General features: G+C 55.7%; 1 protein-coding gene across 6 annotated transcripts in view; it reads right to left on the minus strand.

The window, feature by feature from the left end:
• Nucleotides 1-22,992, minus strand: part of SLC25A22 (solute carrier family 25 member 22) — a 35,353-nt gene that overhangs the window by 6,258 nt on the left and 6,103 nt on the right. For 2 of the 6 annotated variants that reach the window (XM_068684499.1, XM_068684495.1), the window contains exons 2-5: nt 13,723-13,838; nt 10,732-10,857; nt 8,495-8,550; nt 5,468-5,558 (exon numbers count right to left, since the gene is read on the minus strand). In XM_068684499.1, coding sequence (XP_068540600.1) covers nt 5,468-5,558; nt 8,495-8,550; nt 10,732-10,857; nt 13,723-13,742 — 293 coding nt within the window. In that variant the 5' untranslated portion in view covers nt 13,743-13,838. Of the gene's footprint in view, nt 1-5,467; nt 5,559-8,494; nt 8,551-10,731; nt 10,858-13,722; nt 13,839-15,124; nt 15,154-17,015; nt 17,172-18,951; nt 19,104-19,660; nt 19,800-22,992 lie in introns of those variants that run through there. The other 4 variants (XM_068684497.1, XM_068684498.1, XM_068684496.1 and 1 more) reach the window with 4 other exon arrangements.

Consider the following 22,992-nt stretch of genomic DNA (forward strand, 5'->3'; position numbering starts at 1 on the left):
TTCCAGCCCTATAGGAAAGGGAGGGGAAATGCCTTTCAGTCTCTGTTGGGTAAGAGGGAAGCACAGGTTTCGAGCCTGTGACTCTTTCCTAAAACGCCAGGAGCGTGTTATTGATGACGACACGCACGAGCCTGAGCCTTCGGATGAATCCCGTGGGTGCAAACTGCTGGGTCTGAGCGTGACGAGCAACGTCCGGACTGCTCCCAGGAGCTGTCAGTGCCGTGTGCCGAGCAGCACACAGCATGAGGGATCTGCTCGGGGTCCCCCAGGCTGGGCACACTGCTCTGCTCTGCTCCCGGGCTCCCTCCAGCCCTGCTCACACCGCCACAGGGCACCCCAGGACACGGCGGGACCGCTGGGAGGCTGACGGCGCACGGCGAGCCTGCTGCCTGCCACGTCCACTGCGCCCGCTCCCTCAGCTCTCATCTTCCCCAGGCAGGGCACCAGAGCAGGGGATTAGAGGCACAAAGCCACGGCAGGGATTACCAGTCCCTAAATATAGAGCTCTCCTTTGAGGCTGAAGGAAGGAACATTTCACAGCCCTCCCTTTCCAAATTCACCCGCAGAGCTGAGTCCCGCTCCCTGCTCTGCGAGGCAGAGCATCTCCCGCTCCAGAAAGAGCCCTGGGGCACACAGCTCCTGCCTTTCATCCACGGGAACAGCTTTGATACCCAGTTCAAAAGATCAGGAAGCCGTGCCCCGCGTGATTCTCTGCGGAGAAGCCCACAGAAGGCAGCGCGGCTCGGCTGAGCGCCGTGGAGCTGCGCCAGCGCAACCCGGTGCAGGATCGGCGTGTGTGGGGGTGTTTGAGAGAGATGCTAAGCAGGTACATCAAAAGCAGCTAGAAAAAGGGCTTCCGGCTTTTCGTTTGCATCTCCTGGGAACCTGGGGAGAGTCCAGGAAGAAAAAAAAACAACAGACCAAGATAAGCAAATCTCCTGTCAGGAGGCTTACAATTTGCCATACAAGGGTCGAGCTTCCATCGCAAAACTTCACCGGTCTGCACATAAAATGAGTTGCAAAAGGGTTCATTTCTGGATAACAACAGGTTTCAGCTTTAAGGCACCACGGGCCTTGTCCTCAGTGCCTTAAAAAGGGGCACAGCTCAGCCAACTTCAAAAGCCCCGACCCCAGCAAGGAACTGGCCCTACAAAGGCAGGACCCGCCTTTTATCCCAGCAGGAGGGTGCTAAATCGAACAAATTCATGTTCGATATAAATTTCAAAAATATAAAGTTTCAAACTAGAGCTGAGCGTGGGCACAGCCCCGTGTTTTGTCCCAGGAAGGGCACCCGGGACTTACCAAGGACAGTGCTCCCATCGTGGGTGCCTGCTGTGATGACACAGCCCGTCTCCAGCTCCCTCCAGGTTACCAGGGGAAAGTGCACTCACTTTCTGGCTGACCTTTGGGGACTACGATTTCAATGCACTGTAACCCCCTGTGCCTCTGTGTCCTAAATAGAAGAGCATCCCCAAAATAGTTCTCCCTGAATAGACACGGTAAGATTAGCAGCTCTTAACTTGCTCTTTCTCTTAAGGAAGGGCTGGAGCCTCCCTCCTACAGGTCCCAGGGGGTTGGATGAGGGTTATCGGCATTAAAGACGTGTCTGGACATCCAGAGGAGAGACTGCCTTGGCCCGTGAGAGCGGGCAAGATGACACAGCAGCTCAGCAGCAGGACTAATGGCAGCATCCTTCCTCCCTCCTAAGTCAAAAGCCTCTCTCTGAAGCCTGTCTGCGTGTATTTTGCAGCTTAAGGATCAGCCAGCTGCTTATACAGATGCCACTGAAGAGGTGGTCTGAGTATTTCAAGAGAGCCTGAAAAAAGAGCATGTGGAGGAAGGAGCCCCGGGGAGCTGTACCAGCCTGCAAGGGAACAGAGAACAAGGTCCAGTCTCCATATCTGCATGGGAGAGCAGGAAAAGAGCCTTGTCTCTTGTCTCTCGTGGCTACTTCTCCAAGCAAAGCTAGAAAGGAAGAGGGACAGAAAGGAAGAAAAATTGCTGACACTGGCAAAGAAATGACGCAATTGTACCGGCCTTCCTAGGAACCTGAGCTGCTCAGTCAGCAGATTGCCAGCAGATTTGCTCCACAACAGCAAACAAAGTGAAGGTAAAGATTCAAGATGACAGGAGAGGTTAGGGAATACATAATAATGCACCTTGAGGAGGAGCAGCAGGAAACCCATCCAGGAACACTGCAGAGATTTTATGAGCAAGAAATCCCTTTTATATGAAGACATGAGACACATTTTACTACAGCCAGGGCAGAGTATTTAACCACGAGCCTTAGAAATGAGCAACAAAACCTGGCAAACACGTGGCCAACAACAGCTGTCTGGCACTCAGCGCTTGGGAGATAAACATGAAACCTTAGAGGAGACTTCAAAGGGACTGGTGTTTAGGCAGTGCTTAACACCTGAATTCAAAGGGGACAAAAAAAATTATGGGCGACACTTGCATCTATAAAAGAGTTTAGGGGTGTCTCGATATGGCCAGCTTCAGAAAGCAGAGAGAAAATCTTATCTGTTTCCTGAAGCCTAAAGGTAGGAACTTTCCCCTCTCCCTCCATCCTGCCTTCCCCCCAAGGTAGGGAGCAGCAAGCACGGAGCACAACAGGAATGAGGACCCATGAAGACTTCTGAGGGTCCCTCCTGCTTGTTGTCCTGGGGACTGCAGAGACCCTAAAGCCAAAATAATCATGAGACAAGGCCACGTTAGCAAGGAAGGGGCTTTCCAGCGCTCACAAAACTCGCTCCTTAGTCTGAAATGATGAGGACAGCACGGGAAGGCGAGCGCAGTAAGTTTTGCTTCCTCTGGAAACGAGAAGTGCTAGCAGCAGGCTGCCACACTGGCCTCAACATCAGAATAGAAACAGGAAAAGAAGCAGAAATGAAGTCCCCTAGCCTCTGAACACACATTTCTGGTACCAAAAGAAGTGGAAAAGCACTGGAAAAGGCCACCTCAGTTGATCCCAGGGTGGAGAGGCCTGCGGGAACAGCCACCTCGGGGAGACAGCTCACCGACAGGGGCAGGGGTCCCACCTGCAGTCCTGCAGCCCCAGTATCCCACCTCCTGAAGCATCCAAGAGCACAGCCAGAAAAAAAAAAAAAGGGAGTCTAGCACAAACCTGCAGCGATGCATCCCCAAAATACTCCTTCAGCAATTCGCAGCCAGGAGCTTCCTACACCATGGGTGTTTTCCATCTGGCCTCTTGGAAACAGGCTTTGTGCTACTTTCTTCTTCTAGCAGTTTAAAAGCAGGTTCATTTAAACACAAAGTGTTTCAAGGGAAAGAAAAAAGCACGCTAACAGTTGCTGCATGTCTTGAGGCTATTTTGGGTCCTGCTGAATTTGCCACATCTTCTGCTGCCCACACGTGCTTCTTCCACTTGCACGTGGAAGACACACACAGCAAATTTTAATCAGCAAATAGTGATAAAACGTGCACGTGTTATCAGACACGGATCTGATCAACAACATATTTCAAGCAAGACAAGTGCTAGAAGCTTAGCCGTGAAGGCATTCAATGTCAAATAGATCTAGGAGACTTTTGCAGCTCTCCGAGTCAGAAAAGCACCAGACCTGATGGGAATCATGTCGTTTAGGATGCTGGTCTGAGAGCACGGCATGCTGTGAATGCACAGCCTGCCTCGTGCAAGAAGGGCTTTGGTGCAGCTCAGACAAGATCTTGATGGCCACGAAAAACCACTCACTGTGAAAAAGCAGTGCTTACACCGAGCCGAACTCCCTCAGCTGTACTTCACACCGCTTAACCATAATTATATACCCATAAATGAAGCCATATCCATCAACTGACACACCAAGCAGCTTTGGTCCTCACCTCTCTACCCCCAGGCTATTCTGCTGTTCGTGCCTGGGCTTTGGTCCAGTTGTGAAAGAGGTATCCCTGCCCTGAGGTGTGTTAGGAGGTACACAACCTACTTCACCCTGAGCAGGAGGAGAGGCGTTCGGATGCTGTCCTGCCCTGTCTTCTATCCAAACCAGCCCAGGAGGAAGGGACAGACGCATCTCAAGGGAGAAACCTGCCGACTGCAAAGAGCTTGAAAGATCAAGGCAAACCCACGGCAGGTCACAGCATGCACCACACCTTCTGCCTAGACCCTGGTTTCAGGGCCGCAGTAGATGGCCTGTCTGAAGCCCTGTCCTCAGCTCCCTGTGGATACGGCAGCATCCCACTTACCCCAACACCAGCTCAAAGCCTGCCTAAGCACGGAGAGCAGACACACACACTCAGCTTGGCGCTCTCCCTCCCTGCACAACCTTTTTCAACTCATTTCACAAAGGGTGGCAAAGAGCTAGCTGTGCTGTGTGCTGCAGGGCTCAGACCCGGCACTTGGAAGCAGCAAGGAGGACATCATCACCTCCCACCCCCTGCGCAGGGTGCACGGGGACGGATGCTATTTGAAGAGGCAGACAATCGCAAACAGCTGCGAGCCGATGAGTCACGCAGACACAGCAAGTGCTGCTCAGAAATGCTGCAGAACAAAAAGGGAGGTGCATGAAAGGCCCAGCTCCTCAACCCGTGCCAGCCTGCAAGCGCCCCTGAAGTGGTCGAGCCCCTCTGACCTGCAGCAGGGGAGGTCAGCACGGCACGGGGAGGTGTTAAACCAAGTGATTGCAGCAGAGCTCTGCGTTTGCAGAGCTAGGCTCATACCCTAGGCAGGCTGTTTTCTAGCCCTGTCACTGAGGACCTGAGGCAGTGCCCTTGCTGGGCCCTTCACTGGCTGTTGCTGGAGAGAGCTCTTGGCCTGAAGGGGGACACAAGCGGCCTCTGAACTGCAGGGGAAATATCTTGGTGAAAACAGCATTAAATATTCAGGATCCAGCTCCTCTCAAGTGCCCAGCTAGCATCTTTTACTGGCATTTAATTCACAGGAACTAACCCCCACCCCACTCAAACTAAACAGATAATCCTACTCCTTCGGCATTTACATGCTGGGCAACACTGCCAGTGAGTGCCCTTTGTCAAACTTGGGTTCATTCATCACCTCCCTGAAATTATTTTCAAGCTATAAAAGGACCAGAGGAGAGAGTCTGGGGTCTCGAGAATTTGGGTTGCCATCTGTTTGAGCTACAATCACTGAAGAGCCAGAAAGAGCAGAGCAGCACCCAACGGGACGCTGACGACATGGGGCCTCCCGGCAGCTGCCTGAGCAGCCATCCCAGCGGGCTCCTCTCAAACACGCTGCTTACAAACCCGGGATCTGTTAACCTTGACTAAGATCTAGGACTATTTTTAGAGGCTCGAATAAAAAGCAGTCATCCCGTGAAGTGCTTTTCACTTCTAGTTTTAGACATGACATCCTTCGCTCAAACGCAATGGCTGGCTGAGCTGCCCAAGGTCAGCACATCACCCCGTTCCACCTCTGCCTGGACATCTCGCCAGCCTTGTGCCGAGGGCTGGTGGCCCTTCAGGCGGATGCTAAAGGCCTGCACCCCCTGCTCACCCATCTTTGGAGAGGTGATGCCGGAAGAAGTCGTTGGCTGCCAGCTTGATAGCCTTCTCTGGTGTCACGAGAGTCAGGTTCACCGCAGCTCCTAGGAGAGGAAGAGAGGGAAAGTCCATTGGAGAATGCAAACGGAGGGCTGAACAGCTCACTGGAGCACTCAGGAACATGTTGCAGCCCCTGCTAAAAAGCAAGGCCAGCTGGGAGAGAGCTCCCAACGGGATTTAGCCCCACAAAACACCTCTGGAAATGAGTGGGGTCCCTGCCTCCCACCAGGCTTGGGTTTTGAAGGGCTGTGACACGGCTCTGCTCCGTCTGTAATGTGCTTCTTGACCCGCACCACGCCTCCTTGTCCCCCATCCAAGGATGCATTGCTATGAATTCAGAAGGGTGGAGGACCAAGAAAGGAGCACAAGCTGGATTAAAACCCAGTCCCAGCTCCTTTGCAAATACCTTGTGGTACCGGGAAGCACAACTCCCCCCTTCCTGTGTGTGCTGCTGCCTCGTTGCTGAAGGCCACCAGTTCCTCTGCAGAGGCTCCAGCCAGCTCTGCACCGACTGCTGAGGTCTGATGATCCCGTTTGTACATCACCACTGGGTGTCACCCTCAGAGCAGCTGCTCCGTGGGGCTGTTGAGCTTTTTGTCCCCATGAGCTGAGCCCTGGTGTGCAGAAATTCCCCTCCCAGCCCCATGGCTGGGCTCGCTGGGGACCAGGGGCGCACAATCCTTCGCTCCCCCTGCTGAACTCCTTTTTGTCCGGAGCACCAAGCAGCAAATCCCTGCATTGTGCCCGCCACAAAGAAGAGCTGGGGCCATGGAGCCGGGCATTAGTGACATCCAACAGCAGGGCACGCAGCCTGCAAGCTGCCCTGGGGGAAACTGGCCGCCTGGCTTGTCCCGTCTGGGCACACGGGGTTTTGCACCATCAGGTTAGTGCTCCAATATTCTCCTCCCTCTAAATCTTACGGCTCAAAAAGTCCTGCAGGGGATGACTACGATTCCCCTGCCCACGCTGAAGCACGCTGAGCTCCAGGCATCTCGGAAAGCAAAGCAGAGCTTTGCTTGGTGCTTGCAGACAGCCTAAAAACAGGCTCAGGGCGACTTCTCCATGGGAGCATCACACGGGCATCCCTGAAGCCATCTCCTCTGCTCAGAGCACGCATCTCCACCGTGTGGGAAGTCAGAGCAAGAAAACAGCCATGCCTGGGCACTGTGATGTGGTTCTCCCTCTGCCCACCACAGCCACAGAGCAAGACTGTGTGGCAGCAAGCGAAAAAGAAAATACAGAAAAGACAGGGAAAAGTTAAATGAACCTGGGTTTTTCTCCTCCATCTCTGATATTATCAGCAAAGCTGCTTAGCAGAGAATGGATAATCCCTGCCCTCGATAATCCACAGCAGCATCGAGCCACTGGAGGAGGAGAAATTAGATACTTCAGCTGCTGGCTGTCTGCTTTCCAAGGTGTTTTCTACCTCTTCAAAAAACCTCACAGCTCTTCAAGTTAGCTATGCCAACAACTGTGTGTTCCTAATTAAAAGCTAATCTTGGCCTATAGGCAACGCGGCGCGGACCTGCAGCAATGGCAGGCAACCAGAACGCGAAATAAATTGCAATCATTAAGAATAACACACTTCGCAAAGGAGCAGGGAAACACCACAAAGAATGAAATCGGGCAGGGAGAGGTGCGAACAGCTAGCTGTGTGCCAGCAGAGCCGCTGAGTGCCCTTTTCTCCCCGAGCCTCAGGTTTTGTCACTAACCTCATTTTTCATGGAAGCCCTAGGGAACAGCAGGGGGCTTGAGTCACTTTCTGACCCCGGTGCAGGACTGGTGCTCTTGTTTGTGATCCCTAAACTGAGCCGATTCACGAGCAGGGGAGGAGGGCACAGCTCACCTTGCTGTACCACCTCATGGAAAAATACGGCTCGTGCTTCCTGGGATAGAAAACGGAGGCAGCTCCGCATGGAGGATGTCAGAAACAGCAGAACTGAGCAAGACGGGGAGCGAAGGGGCAGAGCCAGGCCCATATAGAGATAATTATCCCACGTATCTATAGGATACAATGAAGCCTGGAAAACTTAGCATGACCCTGGCAGTCCAGGGTAATTTTGGCAGGCGGTGTGTGAATACAGGGGGTGAGACGGGAGATATTATTAGCAGAGGCCAGGGAAGGCTGACACACCGCTGTGGCACTGTGCTGGGAACACATTCAGCCGAGATGCAGCTAAACACCACACGTCACCCGCAGCAAAGGGCATTTCCCAGCCTGGCCCGGGCTGCTGGCTGCTGCCAGCCTGGCTGAACGGCTGCGCTCAGAATAGCCGTGGGACTTGTCTACTGCACCAGACAATTTGCAAGCTGCTGGGGCACGGGGGCAGAAGGAAGGGGCAGGAAGCAGTCCCACCATCTGATTTCCCTCTCCCACTGCCTGCACGGCTGAGCCACCTCTTTACCTTCTTCCCAGAAAAGCACTCGTGCTTCTCACGAATCTTGGATGTGTTTTACCTCCTCTGAGAGGACTGAGCGGTCTCTCCCAAAAGCCCTGACGACCCCACGATCTCCCCTGTAGGTTCCCAGGAACAACTTCTTCCTTCCGCTCCCCAGAAATTGGCCTGCAGCTGGATTTTTAAGGCCAAAGCCAACACAGGCTTCGTTCCTGGCTGGGAACCCAGGAGCAGCCCGCTGCTCGGGAAAGCCAAGGGGCAGGCGTTGTGCTGGCACTCAGCACAGAGCGTGCCAGGGCTCCTCGGGGTTATTTGCCCCCGGGAGAGCTGCCCCAAAGCAGCCAATCCATCCCCAGCATCCACCCCACACCCCCGAAACGCCCACCAGCCAGTTGGGCAAGAGGTGCTGCTGCCTCAGCAGCCAGTGCCACGTCCCATGTCCCATGTCCCACGTCCCGTTTCCCATTTTGGGTGGCCGCAGCGTCCACGTTTCCTCAGGAGCTGCGGAGTTGCTGCTGACAGCAAGGCGAGGAGGCAGATTTACAGCAGGTCAGCACACAGGGCCCTGCCTCAGCTTTTCTCACCTCTGTACATGCCGAAGTAGCCCTCCGAGCGGATTGTCTTAATGAGGCAGTCGGACCTGCGAACAGAACAGGGAGAGATGAGCCCCGGGAGCCCAAAGGCAACAGACCAAATCTCTCAGAGTGGTTTTCATTTCCAACCCGTCAGCAAAACCCCGAGCCGGGCCAGGTCAGGCGTCAGGCGCTGAATGCCCCATTGTTCGGCCCCGAGCCCGACTTCAGCCCCTAATTCAGCAGGGCTTTGAAACCCCCGTCTCGCCCCGCACGCGCTGTCTGCTTTCTGGACACACAAAGGGAACAATGCCGCTGCGAGGGCTGCTTATCCAGGCTCCCCGTGGCACTGCACACGAGGTGCTCTGACGAGCAGATCCCCGTGCGCGTGTTTTTCGATCCGGCTCAGAGAGGGAAGCGGGGAGGGGACCCAGCGCTCCGCTTCCTGCATGAAATCTGACGCAGGGCACGCAGACACAGGGTGCCCTGAGCGCTCAGCCAGCCGTGGCCTCCCCCTCGGCCCAAAGCGCTGACTTCCAGCATGCTGACTGCCAGGGCAGGCAGCCGTGGGCAGCTCCCGGGGGAAAGCTGCCACCTTCTTTGCCCCCACTGCGTTCCCTTTTAACCTACAAGCTCTGCGGGCTGTCGGAATTGCTTAAAGCCCTTTGAAAGCATGGCTAAGAAATTCGGGTCCTCCATGGCTGGCTGGAGGTTGCTCCGGAGCCTCTGGGAGGGGTCGGGTGCTTGCTGTGGCTGTAGCAGGAGGGAGAGGTGTGCACGCATGCATGCACGTGTCAATTATTCAGGAGCAACAGGTTTTTTTTAAGGAGCAACGAGGGCAATGTAGCTGATTAAAATGGGAATACGTTTCTGAGAGACTTGGCAGCACAAGGAGGAAGGTTCCCGTCCGCTCTGCAGTAAAGCTGAGGTGGGAGAGAAGGAAATACAGATTTCTCTCCAGGGCTTTTTTGCCTGCTTTGGCCAAGACAGTTTCTAGGGTAACAGAGTGCCTGCAAGGAGCCCACCCTGCAGTGCTGCCGGCCGAGGCACTGAGCTTCCCTGCCCTCCAGCACCCCCGCATCCCTCGGAGCCCTGCCTGTCCCACTCCTGCAGATTGCACGCGTCCCTCTCTTTCCTGGGGGCACCCCACGTCCATTCCCAGCCCCAGACTCAGGGCACCTCTCGCCTGTAACCCATCGGGCTCTTCCATCGTGCTGCTGGAGCAAGGCACCTTCCCCGAGCCAATGGTGCTGCTCTGAGCAGGCCACAGCAGAGAGGGGAGCGGGAAGAGCTGCCTCCACCCCACGCAACCTGCCCTGGATCTGTAAGGCCTGGGCAGCACTCCCAGCCCCCTGGGCTGCAGCAGGGACATGGAGCCCAGCCTTGCTCCCTTCCCCTCAATGCAGGGAGCGTTTCCTTCCTATTCCCGCTCTGCTCCAGAATCTCCTGGGCAGGGAAGGGGAAAATAACCGGTGTGGAAGGGCAGGGAGCAAGTGGCACTGCTTCTGAACAAACTGGCAGGAGGAGAGGATGCACATCTTCAGTCCCAGACCCCTCTCTCCCCTCAATGACACCAGTTTTTGCAAAGCAATGCCTGTCTCTGGTTCCTGAGCTAAAGCAGCTTGTGCTAAGGGCAACGCACGCTCCCACGGCAGACACACAGCCCTACGCACCTCACAAAGCACAGGGGAATTGGGAGGGCTGAAGGCATTTGTGCCTTCTTCTCCTACAGCCTGCAGCATGATTTTTTGGACACAAGACCCCATCATCCCGAAACCCTCTGCAGCCTGTGGGGCTTCAGAAGGGCTGCACTGCGGTGCTCCAGCCCAGGAATGGGTTACTCTGTCCTTTTCAAAGCTGACAGCAAAGGAAAGGATTGTTCCCTCTAATATGACAGCCACAGAAGAGCCAGAGATTCCCTCGTGCACCTGGCTGTGGCTCAGCGGAGAAGTGAACCAGGCTCCTTGTGCTTTGGTCCTGATCCCCCCTGCCCTTTTGGCCGGTGCTGACAAGCAGGGAACACGCTGCTCCCCAGCAAGGGACACAAACAGACGTGTTCTCTGCAGAGATCTCACCTGCTGGGCTGAGCAGCCGGGATAACCGCTCTGTTTGCTGCAGCACAGCGTGCTCTGAGATGGTCCCCTGGCTTCCCGGGGGAAAGCCGAGCTCCTGGAAATGCTGAGCTCAGCTGGCAGAGGTACCAAGGAGGACGGGTTCCCCACCGAAAGCCCCGCGGACGCAGTACTCACATGCTGGTGTACATCCGCTGGCCATTCTGCTGGTTCTGCAGGCGAGTCTTTGCCAGGTCAATGGGAAATACGCAGGTGACCCCGATCAGCCCAGCTATCCCTCCATTGATCAGCTTGGCAGGTAAACTGCGAGGGGACAGGACACAGAAACAGCTGTCTCAGCACTGGGCGTGGAGACTCCGGGCTGCTGCTCGAGATCTCGCCGTGGGGAGCAGCCAGACGAGGGCTGGGACAGGAGAAGTCCTGCCCGCTGGTGCTAAGCAGGAGCTCGGCGCTGCAGGAAATTCCTTCCTGCTCCCTGGCAGCCACAGCTCCTTCCTCCTCCCCGGCAGCCCCGCGGCTGCCGCAGCTGGAGGAAGAGGTGCCAAGGATGGGCAGCAGCCCTGGCTCAGCCCACAGCCAGGAGCCAGGCGGTGCTGACTGAGATTAAATCAGGCACGGCGTGTGTGGAAGCCAGGCCCCAGTCAGTGCAGGAGCTCAGCGCTGGGCCAGACTAAAAACTCACCAGCCTGAGACTCTGCTGCCTCAGGGATCTTCGCACCACGGCTGGAGAAGGGGAGAGATGTGCCTGCAAGCTCCTGTGCTGGTTTTGTCTCAGGACACGGGGAAATGTCAAGGAGTAAGCAAGCTTCACAGCGTTCTCATCTAACCCCCAGTTACACTGCAAGGGCAGGCTACAGAGCAAACAGGAGAGCATCAGGATGGAAGCTCCGCTGGACGGGAGGGTATTTCAAGAGAGGATCACATCAGCTTCCCCAAATTCAGCTCTGAAGTCACTGCTGGCAGGTCACAAATGCTACCTGTGCCTCTTGCCAGCCTCAGAGCTGTCACCACTTCTCTAAGTGTCTCCGAGACACGCGGGGCAGGCAGATGCCTGCTCTCAGCCTGCTCCAACAGCGAGATCATCCCAGGGTTTAACATCAGGGGGGAGCGAGGCACAGGCACACGGCAAACACCTTGCCTGCTGGCACACCGGGGGCAAAAGATTCACTGATTTCAGCGTGGACCCCAGCACAAAAGGGGGATAGTTTGATAAATCTGGGCAAGCCAAAAACCTGGGGCAACATGGGCTGCACAGAGCTTCTCACCCTACCTCTGGATGAGAAATCCTTGCTTACGCGGGAGCACTGCAGAGGGAGCCTGGTACAGACAGGCTGCTGAAACCCTCAGATAAAGTTAGCCGAGCACAGCTGCGGAAATGCAGTGCCCTCCGCCTCACCTTGCAGCAAAGTGCTGCTGTGGCTTTGGGTCTTTTGGTGTTCAGCTCATTTTGCTTTAGCATGACAACGGGATGTGCCATCCCCCTGCGCTGCAAGGGAGGAGGCGCTCGGTGTGTTCCCCAAGCTCAGAGGGATGTCCTCAGCTCGGCTGGCTGTGACTGCCACAGGCTCACGGTCCCACAGATGGCAGGGATGACCTGAGCAGGAAAAGGGGAAGGAATCGGGGCACAGAGAGGAACCTGAAACCAAGGATCAGACAGAGCTGGGCACCACAGCTGAAGCAAAAGCTTTTTCCTTTATGACTGAGTCACTCCGTGTCTTACCTTGGTGCTCTCTGCTCTCTCCCTTTCTTACCTTCTGCACGGCCCCTGCCTCTCACAGCCCACGTGCACAGTGCTTGCTGCAGTGGAGCTAACGCAGGCTGGCACGTGAATAAAGCCACTCGCTCAGTTTTACACCAGAAGGGAGAGAGAAACATCCCAGTTCTCCCAGTGCTCCCTCTGAGCCCTTCTAACCAGCCCCTGTAGCCAGCAGGCTTCTGTTCACACTGCCAGGGAGTATCGGGGAGGCTGGAGGAGACCTTACAGGGCATTTCCCCTTCCTTCAGCATGGCCAGGGACATCTGCTTGCGGTGCCCTGCTGGGGCTACCAGGGACATGCACCCGGCAGGCTTCACGGGGTGAATCTCAGCGTGCCCTTCATTGGCATAAGAGCATGCCAAGGGCTCCAGATTGGAGTGGCGGCAGGCAAATCTAGGCACATGAACACCCTGCAGTGCTGCATCCTTATCAGTGCAGCTCAGGACTGCCTTCATTTGCTGGAGGATGGTGGGCAGGAAGATATCCTAATCATGGCAAGCCCTAAGAAGGGGCAGCCCTCTGTCCTTTAGCCTTCAGCTGTCACCAAATCCCAGTCCTCTGTCACCAGGTCTCATTCCCCCACTGGTCCAGGCTAGCTGCTTCCCTCCTGTCCTGAGCTAACAACCTGGAAAGGCAACTATCAGAAAAAGGCAACAACAACAACACCAAAACCACAACAAAACAAGAGGAATCCCGTGGCAGACAGGAGTCATTCATCCTGGACAACTTCACAAGCAGCAGAAAGTTCAACCCAGCTGTAGCACTGGCACAGATCTTCGTGAGCTAAGAGGACGATGGTGTGAAAAAACACATCCCAGTCCATCCCCAGACCGGACTCAGACCCAGCCTTTGCATATGCTGGCACCAACACTCTTAAGCTCCTGCTGTGCACTTAAGTGGCACAAATTATTATTGGTACTTCATGTTCCTGCAATCACTCAAGTGTAGAGTGGGGTTAGAAGAAGGGCACAAGGCTGCATCCACGCGGACCTTGTACCGACAAGCACTGGATCCGCAGCTGGTCAAGGAGCCTGCTTTGCTCCCTTGATGTCAGCAGCTGAAGTCAGCAGGTCAAGCTGACCTTTGGAAGAGGAAGCAGAAAGCAATGGGGTCATGAAAGGTCAAAAGCAGAGGAGGGAAATAAAAAGCAGTGAGAAAAATAGCTTGAGAAAGCAGAGATGTGACAACATGGCAGACAAACTAAGAAAAGGCTGAGGAAAAATAAGAGATGAAAGAAAAAAAAAAAGAAGGTAAGAAAGGAGCAGAGAAGGAGTCAAAGCTCTTTAAGGTCAGAAGAGATGCCCAGGTGTTTTTCTCCAACCTCCTGTATTACAAAAGGGATTGAGTTGGAAATACTTCAACAGACAACTCCAAAGCACAGCCAACAACTTAACATTTTTAAAAAACGTTACCTGATCTGTTTATCAGCCATTTAATTCCAACTTGATCTTGTTAAGAAATGGATTTGTTCCTTCAAACCGTTCTTTAATTTCTTTTTCAGTCACTTCTTTTCCAGTTTGGTTTCTTCCTGGGAAAGGAGAGAAAGAGAGAGAGACACGGTTGAGGACGGGCACTGCTCTTCTTGCAGCTCGGTCCTACTTGGCAGGGCGAGACAGGCAGAGGAAGAAGTGAGTTGGGAGAGCACCTCGTCTCCTTTGCTAGAGGAGACTGAGCTGCTGACTGGGCTCCCGAGGGAGCCGTGTAAAAATACACCCGCATACACATAAATATAGATGCACAACTGGAAGGAAGAGCTGCCAGAGTCGTCAGGCTCCAGCAGCACGTGAGGAAGGGCCGCAGCAAGGCAGTGCCCGAGCTCTGCCTGGCATCCAGGAGAGCGGGGCTCATCACCCTCAAACACCAGGATCCCCGACCCCAGCCCTCTACAGGTCCACGCAGCCACCCCGAGAGGATCAAATGCCACTGCAAGACCCCTTCGGCCCCTCCCTCCAGCACAGACACACCGCTTCTGGAGGACAGAAGCAGAGGAAATACCTCTGCCCTTGGCCTCGGGATTGAAATTTGCCCCTTGATTGCAGATGATTTCCTAAGCCCTGCAGGATTTCACTTTCAGCAAGGTGGCTTTCGGGCTGACATACTGCTGCTCTGGAGATGCAACCTGAGGGCAAGAGGCACTCCCGAGGGTAAAAGCTCCCTGAAAGCCTAACCCCGAGGCAGGGGGAAGGTTGCACACACGGTTCAGCGCTGACCCGCACCACTCTGTTATGCCAAGTGTCACGGATGGGGCAGAGGGAGAGCGCTTGTATGGCCCCACAGTTTGGCGGTGTGGGACTAAAGCTGCCTTTGGCAGCCCCAAATCCAGCCCAAGCCCCGAGCGACCAGCACACGGCTTGCTAAGGAAGGGGACTCCTCTCCAAACGCTGCACGCCGACCTCACCTGCTGCATCATGCTACCTTCCTGCTCTTCCACAATCCCTCTCCAGAGAGTTCGCCTGATCCGGACTGCTCTGAGGAAGCAGGGCTTAAAAATGCCCAGAGCTGGGTGAAGCCTGCACTTCCCAAGTGCTTGCACCTCCCTGTGTGCGCTGTCACGTCTCCCAGAGCAACTTCCTTCAGGTCGGCTTAATCTGATTCCCCATCGCCTTCACCAGAACAAGACCAGTAGACAAAAACAAACACAGGCAGGCCAGCTCCAGCTGAAAGCCTGTTATCCCGGCGTAAATAAGCCCTGAACCATGAAAGCTCGCTTGATAACATCTACACCCTCCGCAGGATGTTTGTGCTCCCCGCGCAGCAGCTCGGACAGGGCGATCCCGACCTGCCCGGCTCGGCTGCGCTCCTCCTGCCACGTACCTGAGGACCACGCACCCAGCACCCGGCTCCGCAGAGGCCTCGATGTCCGTGGCCAGGGGATTTTTATGCACTGAGGGATTTTAGTGCACCGAAGCGGAAAGCTTGCGTGAGCTCTGTTTGTTTAAGCGCGGCTCCAGCTTGCACAACAGGCGCAGTGTGACTGCGCACGCTGCCTCAGCGCCTGCCCGGAGCCTGCAGGATGCCCCGAGCCCTTTAAAGGGTGGTGCAGGATGAAGCCCTCGGTGTCCTGTCAGGGAAACTCCTGGGGAGAGCCAGACCCCAGGGCAGGACAATAACTACTGCAGCCCGAGAGGAGCAAAACCATCAGCGGAGAGGAGAATGCTGCTAGTCTTATGGGACGATAAAAAAAAGAAATCCAGGACAACATTGTGCTTTTATCCTAGGGAGGAGAGGCACGAGGAGCCTGGAGGAGCTGGTACAGGCGGGCTGGGGGAATGAGAGCCACCAGAGGCCTGCCTTCGAGTGGGAGAGGCTGGGGAACCCCAGTGGAAGGGGGTCCCGATGTGTACGTGCCGTAATTACAGCAACGAGAGCTGCGCAGGCGATGAATTACGTGGCGGTAATTCCTTCCTAGAGTGCTGTTAGCACAGCTAGGCGTGGATTAATGCCCCATTACTCGCACCCCACGACGTCCCTTCTCCATTTATTAAAATGATCAAGCAAATTAGTTTTAGAGCGACGTGCCCGGGGAAGCACCTCCGTGCCAGGCAGAGAGGCGCCGTGACAGCCCGCGCTGCCGTGCAGACAGCCCGGGAGCCCACTCGAGCCTTCCCCAGCTCCCAAAAACACAGCTCCAAAGAGGGATGGAGGAGCCGGACTGAGGGTACCATAGCACAGACGTGGCCAGCTCTGGATGCATCCAGTCCTCGCAGCCTCCCATCCTTGCTGCACACACACGCTCGTCCTGTGAGGTTTTCTCCAGGTGGCCAGCTCTGCAGCCCTCAGACCTGCTGCTGGGGCTGGACTCTGAACCTCGGTGTCTCCTCCTTATCACTCGAAGGAAAAGTGCTTACTCTGGTAAGCATCCCATCATTACATCGTAATTACAGGATTTACAGCCCAGGCGGGGGAACGGACGGGCGGATTTTCCCCCTCTGCTCCTCTCTAGGCAGGTGGCAAGGGAGGCTGCAGCCGGCTGTCCTCAGCCTGGCTGAGACTTCAGGGATCGCAGAGGGGATGGAGGAGGCAGAAGGAGCAGGGAAGGGCGCAGAGCCTCTTCCACAGCACCCGCACGCAGCCACTCGAGCCATCTGCTCATGCTCCCCCTACAAGCACAGGATCAACACGTCGCAGAGTCCTTCTCCCCATATTTTTAAGCACAGCTGAAGCCTTAAATCTGGGCTTTGACCAGGAACCTCGAGCAGCTGTAGCACCCACAAAGCTTGGATGGAAACAGAGGTGCCACCGCGCTGCCCCACGGCCGTGTGCCACCACCACGTGCCCGCAGCTCTGCCCCTCTGTCCCGTCCTGCTCTCTCCCTGCCCGGCTGAGAAATGCTGATTTATCTGAGCACACACGGGCTGCCGTTTGGAGGGGAGACCTCCAGCCAGCGTTATCTGGCGCTGCTGCCGAAAGAAGCAGCCCTGTCCTCTCCCAGACACGTGTTCCCGGCCCCGCTGCCGTGCCAGCACAAACATTTGCGCAGGGCGGTCAGGCAGGGATGACAGAGCTCGAGGCCAGCACATGCTGGAGCTGTCACTGAAAGCAAACACTTGAACTACAACCTTGACTGGAAAATAAACAGCAGAAGGGGAAAACAGGACTCCCTGCCATGCACTTCCATTTGTCTGGAGAGCAGACACGGCTCCCCGGCTGTGCGGCCCCTCCGTGCCGCGCTCCACGGAGGCACTGCAGCTGCAAACCCACTCACCTCGTGGCCAACAGGGATCCTGCAGCCGGCCCCGTCCCTGCCGAGCCCTCGGAGTGCCAGGCCCAGGGCAGGTCCCCCCTTGGCCCAGGTGAAAGCAGGACAAAGTCCCTGCGGGGAGGTGCCGCGGGCCCGCCTGCCCCATTGGCTGCCCGCACGGTGGAGGGGGCAGAAAGAAGAAAAAAAGAACAAAAGAGCAGCAAACTCTGCCCTAGCACCTGCCCGCCCTGCTCCCTGCAAACTCCCCCATGGGTGCGGGCTGCCTCTCCATCCCCCTGCTGCCCTCGTGGTGACAGAAATGCCTGGAGATGCCCCCATCGTGCTGTGAAGGAATGCGGTAGTGCCCTGGGGATGCAGAACAGCCCTCGGGGTGAGGGCACAGCACAGGGGCGTTTGGCCTGGCAAGCACAAGAAGAGGCAGCACGGACGAACCTGGATGTCCCCGGAGGGGAGCCAGGCCTCCTGATCAGCCGCAAAGGCTCCTGAGCTCTCACTCCAGCTCGTTTGCTGACTTGCTCTTTGCCTTCAGACGGGATTTCCAACCGCAGCCAGCAGGCTGAGGAACACCCTGTTCTCCAGACAGCGTTTGGGCTTAGGAAAAACAAGCCACAGACACAAAGTGTTCAACGTCTCAGCAGAGGTGCCTCTGCCTGCACAGCCCCATGCAGCTGCCCATCCATCGCGGCAGGAGAGGAGCCACAGTGGGGAATAGGGGCACACGGGGTGACCCTACAGACCCTAGGACTATGGCCACGTCCAATGCCGTGCCACAGAGCGCAGGCTGGGATTTGCAGAGCCAACCTCCTGCATTTCGGACAGCTCCTCATGCACAAAGGCAACCTCTGTCAGCTCCCCGCAGCAGACACAGGAGCGTGGACAGCGCAGCACAGGAGCCAGAGGGACACAAGCCCCTTCCAGGCGTCTCCTGCTGTAAGGTTTGTAGTGACACGGCGAGACAAGGCCAGAGCACAGCAGCAGCAGAAATTCAGGCCCAATTTTGCTCGAATACAGCAGGAGGCTCCAGCCTGTGGTCAGCAGACACCTGCAAATCCATGCCCTGATTCATGGGTATCTTGAAAAAAGTGGCTACAGAGCAAATAATCCGTACACAGACACAACAAAAACCTATGGGGAAGCTCCCAGAGCCAATGGCTATCGAAATTAAGTTCACAACAGCCGATGGTATTTTGCAGCTGGAGCACGGAGTGGAAGCAGAAGCTGGCTGACAGACACTGAAGCAGCCCAGACATGACCATGTGGTATTCAGGCGAGTTCACAGCTCGGACATCTCGAGATGACAGCAGGCGTGCTTGTTGCCAGTGATCCCCCTTCCAAGTGCTGCCGGAGGAACCGGTGTGATTCACACACACTGTCATGCCGTCCCACTCCGGAGCAGTTCCCCACGCCAGTTTTTGTGAAATTACAGCTTTGGAGAAACACGGCGTTAGCTGGAGAAAGCACAAACTGACCAAGGGAAAAAGAAACCAGAACTTGTATGAAATCTGTCCTTTCCACTGCTCTGCGGCAGCCTTGTCCATAAGGAAAGGCAGAGCCGGAGCCTGGCGGCACAGCCAGACCACCCCTCTGAGCTGGCAGGACTTGCTGCACCCAGGGAAACGACGTGGTGCAAAGCCCTTGCCTGGCTGCTCTGCCAAGAGACTGGCAGAGTAGAAAAAAGGTACAAAGCAGTAGCTAAAAACTACCAGCCAAGGAGCCCAAGGGAAACCGAGGGCTGGATTCAAGCTTGCTCAGTAGGAACGAGGCAAGCAGGGCAGAGCTGAGGACCCGGGGTGTGAAAGGCCCCATTCATTCCCCACGGGCAACAAAACTCCTGGCTCTCAGCAGATGGCTCTCCTCTGCAAGAACAGGCCTTCAGCAGCCCTGCTGGGGGAAAAAGGAAAAAAAAAAAACATCTCTTCTGGCCGATTCGTGGCATTACCTCATCAGAGCACCACCTCCACACCCGCGGAGCTGTTCCTGCCCGGGTCCCCCAGCGGGGGCTGCAGGAGAACGGCAGGCTGGCTGCGGAGCGAGCGCGCAGGGCGAGCTTCCTTCCACCTCCCCTGCCTGCTGCTAATTCCCCTCGCAGCCCTGCTCGTTAACAAAAGCACAACACAATAAAAGGGAACCGCACACGGATCCCTTGCCCAAATTCCCTCCATCCTGCCCCGTCCTGAGTCACCGCCAGCCGTTAACTGTTGCCATGCGCCGAGGACACGGTTATTAAATTAATAGGGGCTGCTTAACCTGGCTACAAATATACACGAGTTCTTTGTGCCTTAGCGAGCTAATAAGGCATGTGCTAATTACATTAATTCAAACAAGCCCAGCGTGCCCCCAGGGCAAAGGGAGAGAAGGGTGCAACAAACCCAGGCTCTTTCACAAGAGCTGTGCAGGAGGGGAAGGTGCTTGCCTTGACAAGGCTGCAGGAGCAGCACAGCAGCGCTGCGGCTCGGCCCTACAGCTCGCCCAGCCCGGCTGCACGGCTAGCGGGCAAAAAGCCCGGCTCCTCCATCCAGCCCTGAGTGCAAGGAGGGAAAGGGAAACGGGAAGGAGGGCAGGAAGGGCAACGCACGATCCCAGCCAGGCTGGGCTGTGCTCGGAAAGGAGCCCCCCCCTCGCCAGCCCCCAAGACGTGGGTCCCTCACCTCTGCCATCACCGGAGGGGAGCCCTCGGTGCCGCTGGCTGCGCTGCGGTGCCTGCCTGCAGGCACATGAGGCAGGGAGAGGAAGAGGAAGAGGAGAGGAAGTCGCTCGTATTGCTCTGCATCTCCAGGGACACGTGCTCGCCGAGCCCTTTGCAAAGCCTGCGCATGTTCCTGCCAGGGGACACTAGGGGACCGCGACAGAGCACCGCAGCAGAGGGTTTTTCCCCTCTGCTCCCACTCCTTCCAACACCACGTGCGTGTGGCAGCAGCAGAGCTGTGCCCAGCAGGCCCAAAGCAATCACCTTTCTCCAGCAGCAAGGACCACACCGTGGGAACTGCGCAGTGTTTTAAAGATGCTTTCTGTCCCCAAAGCCAGCAGCTCCTAGCAGGCACCCCGAGGGACCCAGGGCTGCGGTACAACGCGGCTCGTCCCCTGCACCGAGCCACGGGTACAGGCTGCACGCAGCCTCGGCAGCAAGCTGGCAGAGAAGCCGCAAATATTTTCACAAGGAAGCCATACGAGGGGTTTTTTAGCCCCTGGAGGGGTTTTTAGCCCCCTTTCAAGCCATGTCAGCCTGTTTCCCAGCAGAGGCTGTGGTTACTCAGGCACCAGCCCGGCACAAAGCTGTGACACTGCCAAGGAGGAGGGAGCTCTTTGTCCCCCAGCAACCAGCCTGACCCCTTTCCCACCAGGCCTTTCCCCTGGCTCCCCATGCCAAAAAAAAAAAAAAAACACTGAAAAAAACAACAAACAAACAAAGAAAAAAGCACCAGGACGGGTGTGGAGAGCGAAGAGGCTAACACACGGATGTTCTCCCAGCCTCCCAAACCTTTCCGACGACGGCAGCAGATGTCCTCACCTCCCACTGCTGAAGGCAGGCTGTGACTAATGCTCCCAAACGCTCCGAGTGCCAGCTCAGTGTCACGTTGCTCCGTGCTCCTCGCCTCTCCGCCACAGGGCAGCCCTCCCGGGACACCGCTGCTGCTGCCTGTCCCTCTGCTGTACCGGTGCCTGAACCTACCTGCTCTGCTCCTGCAGCACGAAGCACGTTTTTCTCCTCCCCTCTCAGCTGCTGGCTCACGCCAAAGCTGTTGGGAGCACAGCAAAATGGTTCCTTGCTCGCCAGCAGCCCCGCACGGGTCACGCTGCTCCTCCAGAGGTTAGCAGCTCCTCGCAGAAACTTCCCCGTGCTCGGCCACGGGCAGGAGGATTGCCAAGGGGCTGCAACTGCTGTCTGACAGCTCCGGAGTCTGCGGCGTGATCCATCCCTCCTCGCCCAGGTGCTGTGAATCAGCAGAGACTCCAGCAGGCTGCAAGGCAGGCGAGGAGTACCCGGCAGGGAGAGAATATATTTAGGAGGCTCCAGACAAATAAAAACACACGCAGTCCTGCTCATCTGCTCGCCGGCACGGCACAGAAGGAGACAGGTAATACAAGACAGGAAAAAGTTAAAAATAAAAATAAAAAAACACACAAACACAAAGTCGGGCAACTGGTGCCCACGGGCATGCAGTGAGCTGCTAACAAAGCTCACAGGACAGCTCAGGGAAAGGGGTTCAGGCCAATGCAACGTGTTTTATGTCCTGTAGAAGAATTGCTCCCCTGACAAAATAGCCTTCACAAACAACAGCTGCTCCCGAAGGATGAGATGAACCAACAAGTGTTGCTGCTGCCTTACAGAGAGGAGCTCAGCTTACCCAGGACGTGGACAAGGGAGCTGTCCCCGTGCTTGGGAAGACTGACATCAAACGAAAGAGGAAAATGAAGGGCCCAGCAGAGAGCTCTCATGCTGTCGGGTCACACCTTCTGCAGCAGCTGCTGTTGCAACTACATACAAGAGGCAAAACCCTGCGGTGCTGCTGCTCCTGCTTCTTGCAGCCTACAGAGGCAGAGGGACGTTTTACCACTCCTCCAAGGTCACGCTCTGAGGCTGTGGCAAAGGAGAGGGCAGCACCCAAACTCACGGTTAGCGCCTGAAATATCCTGTCCCAAAACCACACCTCCTTTGTTGTTTTTGGAAGCAAGAGCTCCAGCCACACAGCCAGCCCCCAGGTAGGGCAGGCACAGCCCAGCACTGGCTTTGATGGGACTTGGGGCATCTCCGGCTGCTCAAATTCACATGATGCTGGCAAATTAATCTCTAAATTAAAATAAATAAATAAATAAAATCAACAAATGCCACACAGCCAGGAAAGAAATGAAATCCAGACGGCTCTGCTGGTGCGCCACACACCAGCAGCAGCGCCAAAGGAAGGCGCACGACACGGGGAGACTTGACAAGGCATCGCCACCCACCCACACCAGCACCACTGAAACGAGAACGAGAGCTGATTATGAGAAGGTTTAACAAAACAAACATCAAATTGCCTTCCTGGGAGTAGCTCGCCATGGGCTGCATTCAATCAAGATCAACACAGACCTCACAAACTAAACAAACAGCATCCCATCGCATTTCCTCTGACACTAAGAACAAGCATTCCTGCCCGGGTGCCTTTCCCTTTCCCCAGCAAATAATCTCCGTGTGGGCAGCCCTCGTAAGAGAGCAAGTATGCAAAGCTTTCTTATTTGCAGATGCGTCAGAGGAAACTGCCAGACAGAAATCCAAACCACCCAGGGTGGCAAGGTCTTTTCATCGGGTTTATTTGGGTTTCTGCCTTGTTTCCTAAAGCTTTTGTGCCCCTCTTGGTTTATCTTAACACCTGGAACTTCCCAGCAAGCCATCCCGCGAGGTTACAGCAACACCCTCTGCACCCTACCTTTGTGCTTGGAGGCAAACAGAAAGGGGTAGGAAAATTCTGCAATGCTGGAGTCCTTGGGAATGCACCCTAAAACAGAGGTACTGTGTGTGCTGTGTGCCACAGTCAGAAATAAAAACAACACTGGCTTGCACAGGCAGCATCTGTAGCTCGTGCACTGCTACGCATCCAATTCTGTTACCTTCTCGTGGTGCAGATGTCTGGGTATTTATTTCTAAGCAGGCTTTTGCATTTCCCCACAATGCAGTGGTAAGGCATCAGGTGACACAGACGCATGCAGAAAAGAAAGAACCAGCCCTTACGTCCCTGCAAGAGCAGGAGGCAGGACTCGGAGACCGAGAGATCCCTCCCCACCCTGCAATCTGCTGGATTCCTTGCAAACTGTCAAAATTAAATAAAATTTAAACCTGGGAGCAGAGTTAGGGCTGTGCAGGCAGCTGGGACATAACCACGTCCGCCTGAAAGCCTAACAGGACATTGACAAACTTGTAAGGGGCAGACTTGAAGAGGCTTTTCCCCGTAGCCCGAGGGCTCGCACATGATGACCTGGCCTCAGCTGGTGCAAACCGAATTTG

The sequence above is a fragment of the Anas acuta genome, chromosome 5, assembly GCF_963932015.1.
Source record: "Anas acuta chromosome 5, bAnaAcu1.1, whole genome shotgun sequence".
Classification (NCBI taxonomy): Eukaryota; Metazoa; Chordata; class Aves; order Anseriformes; family Anatidae; genus Anas; species Anas acuta.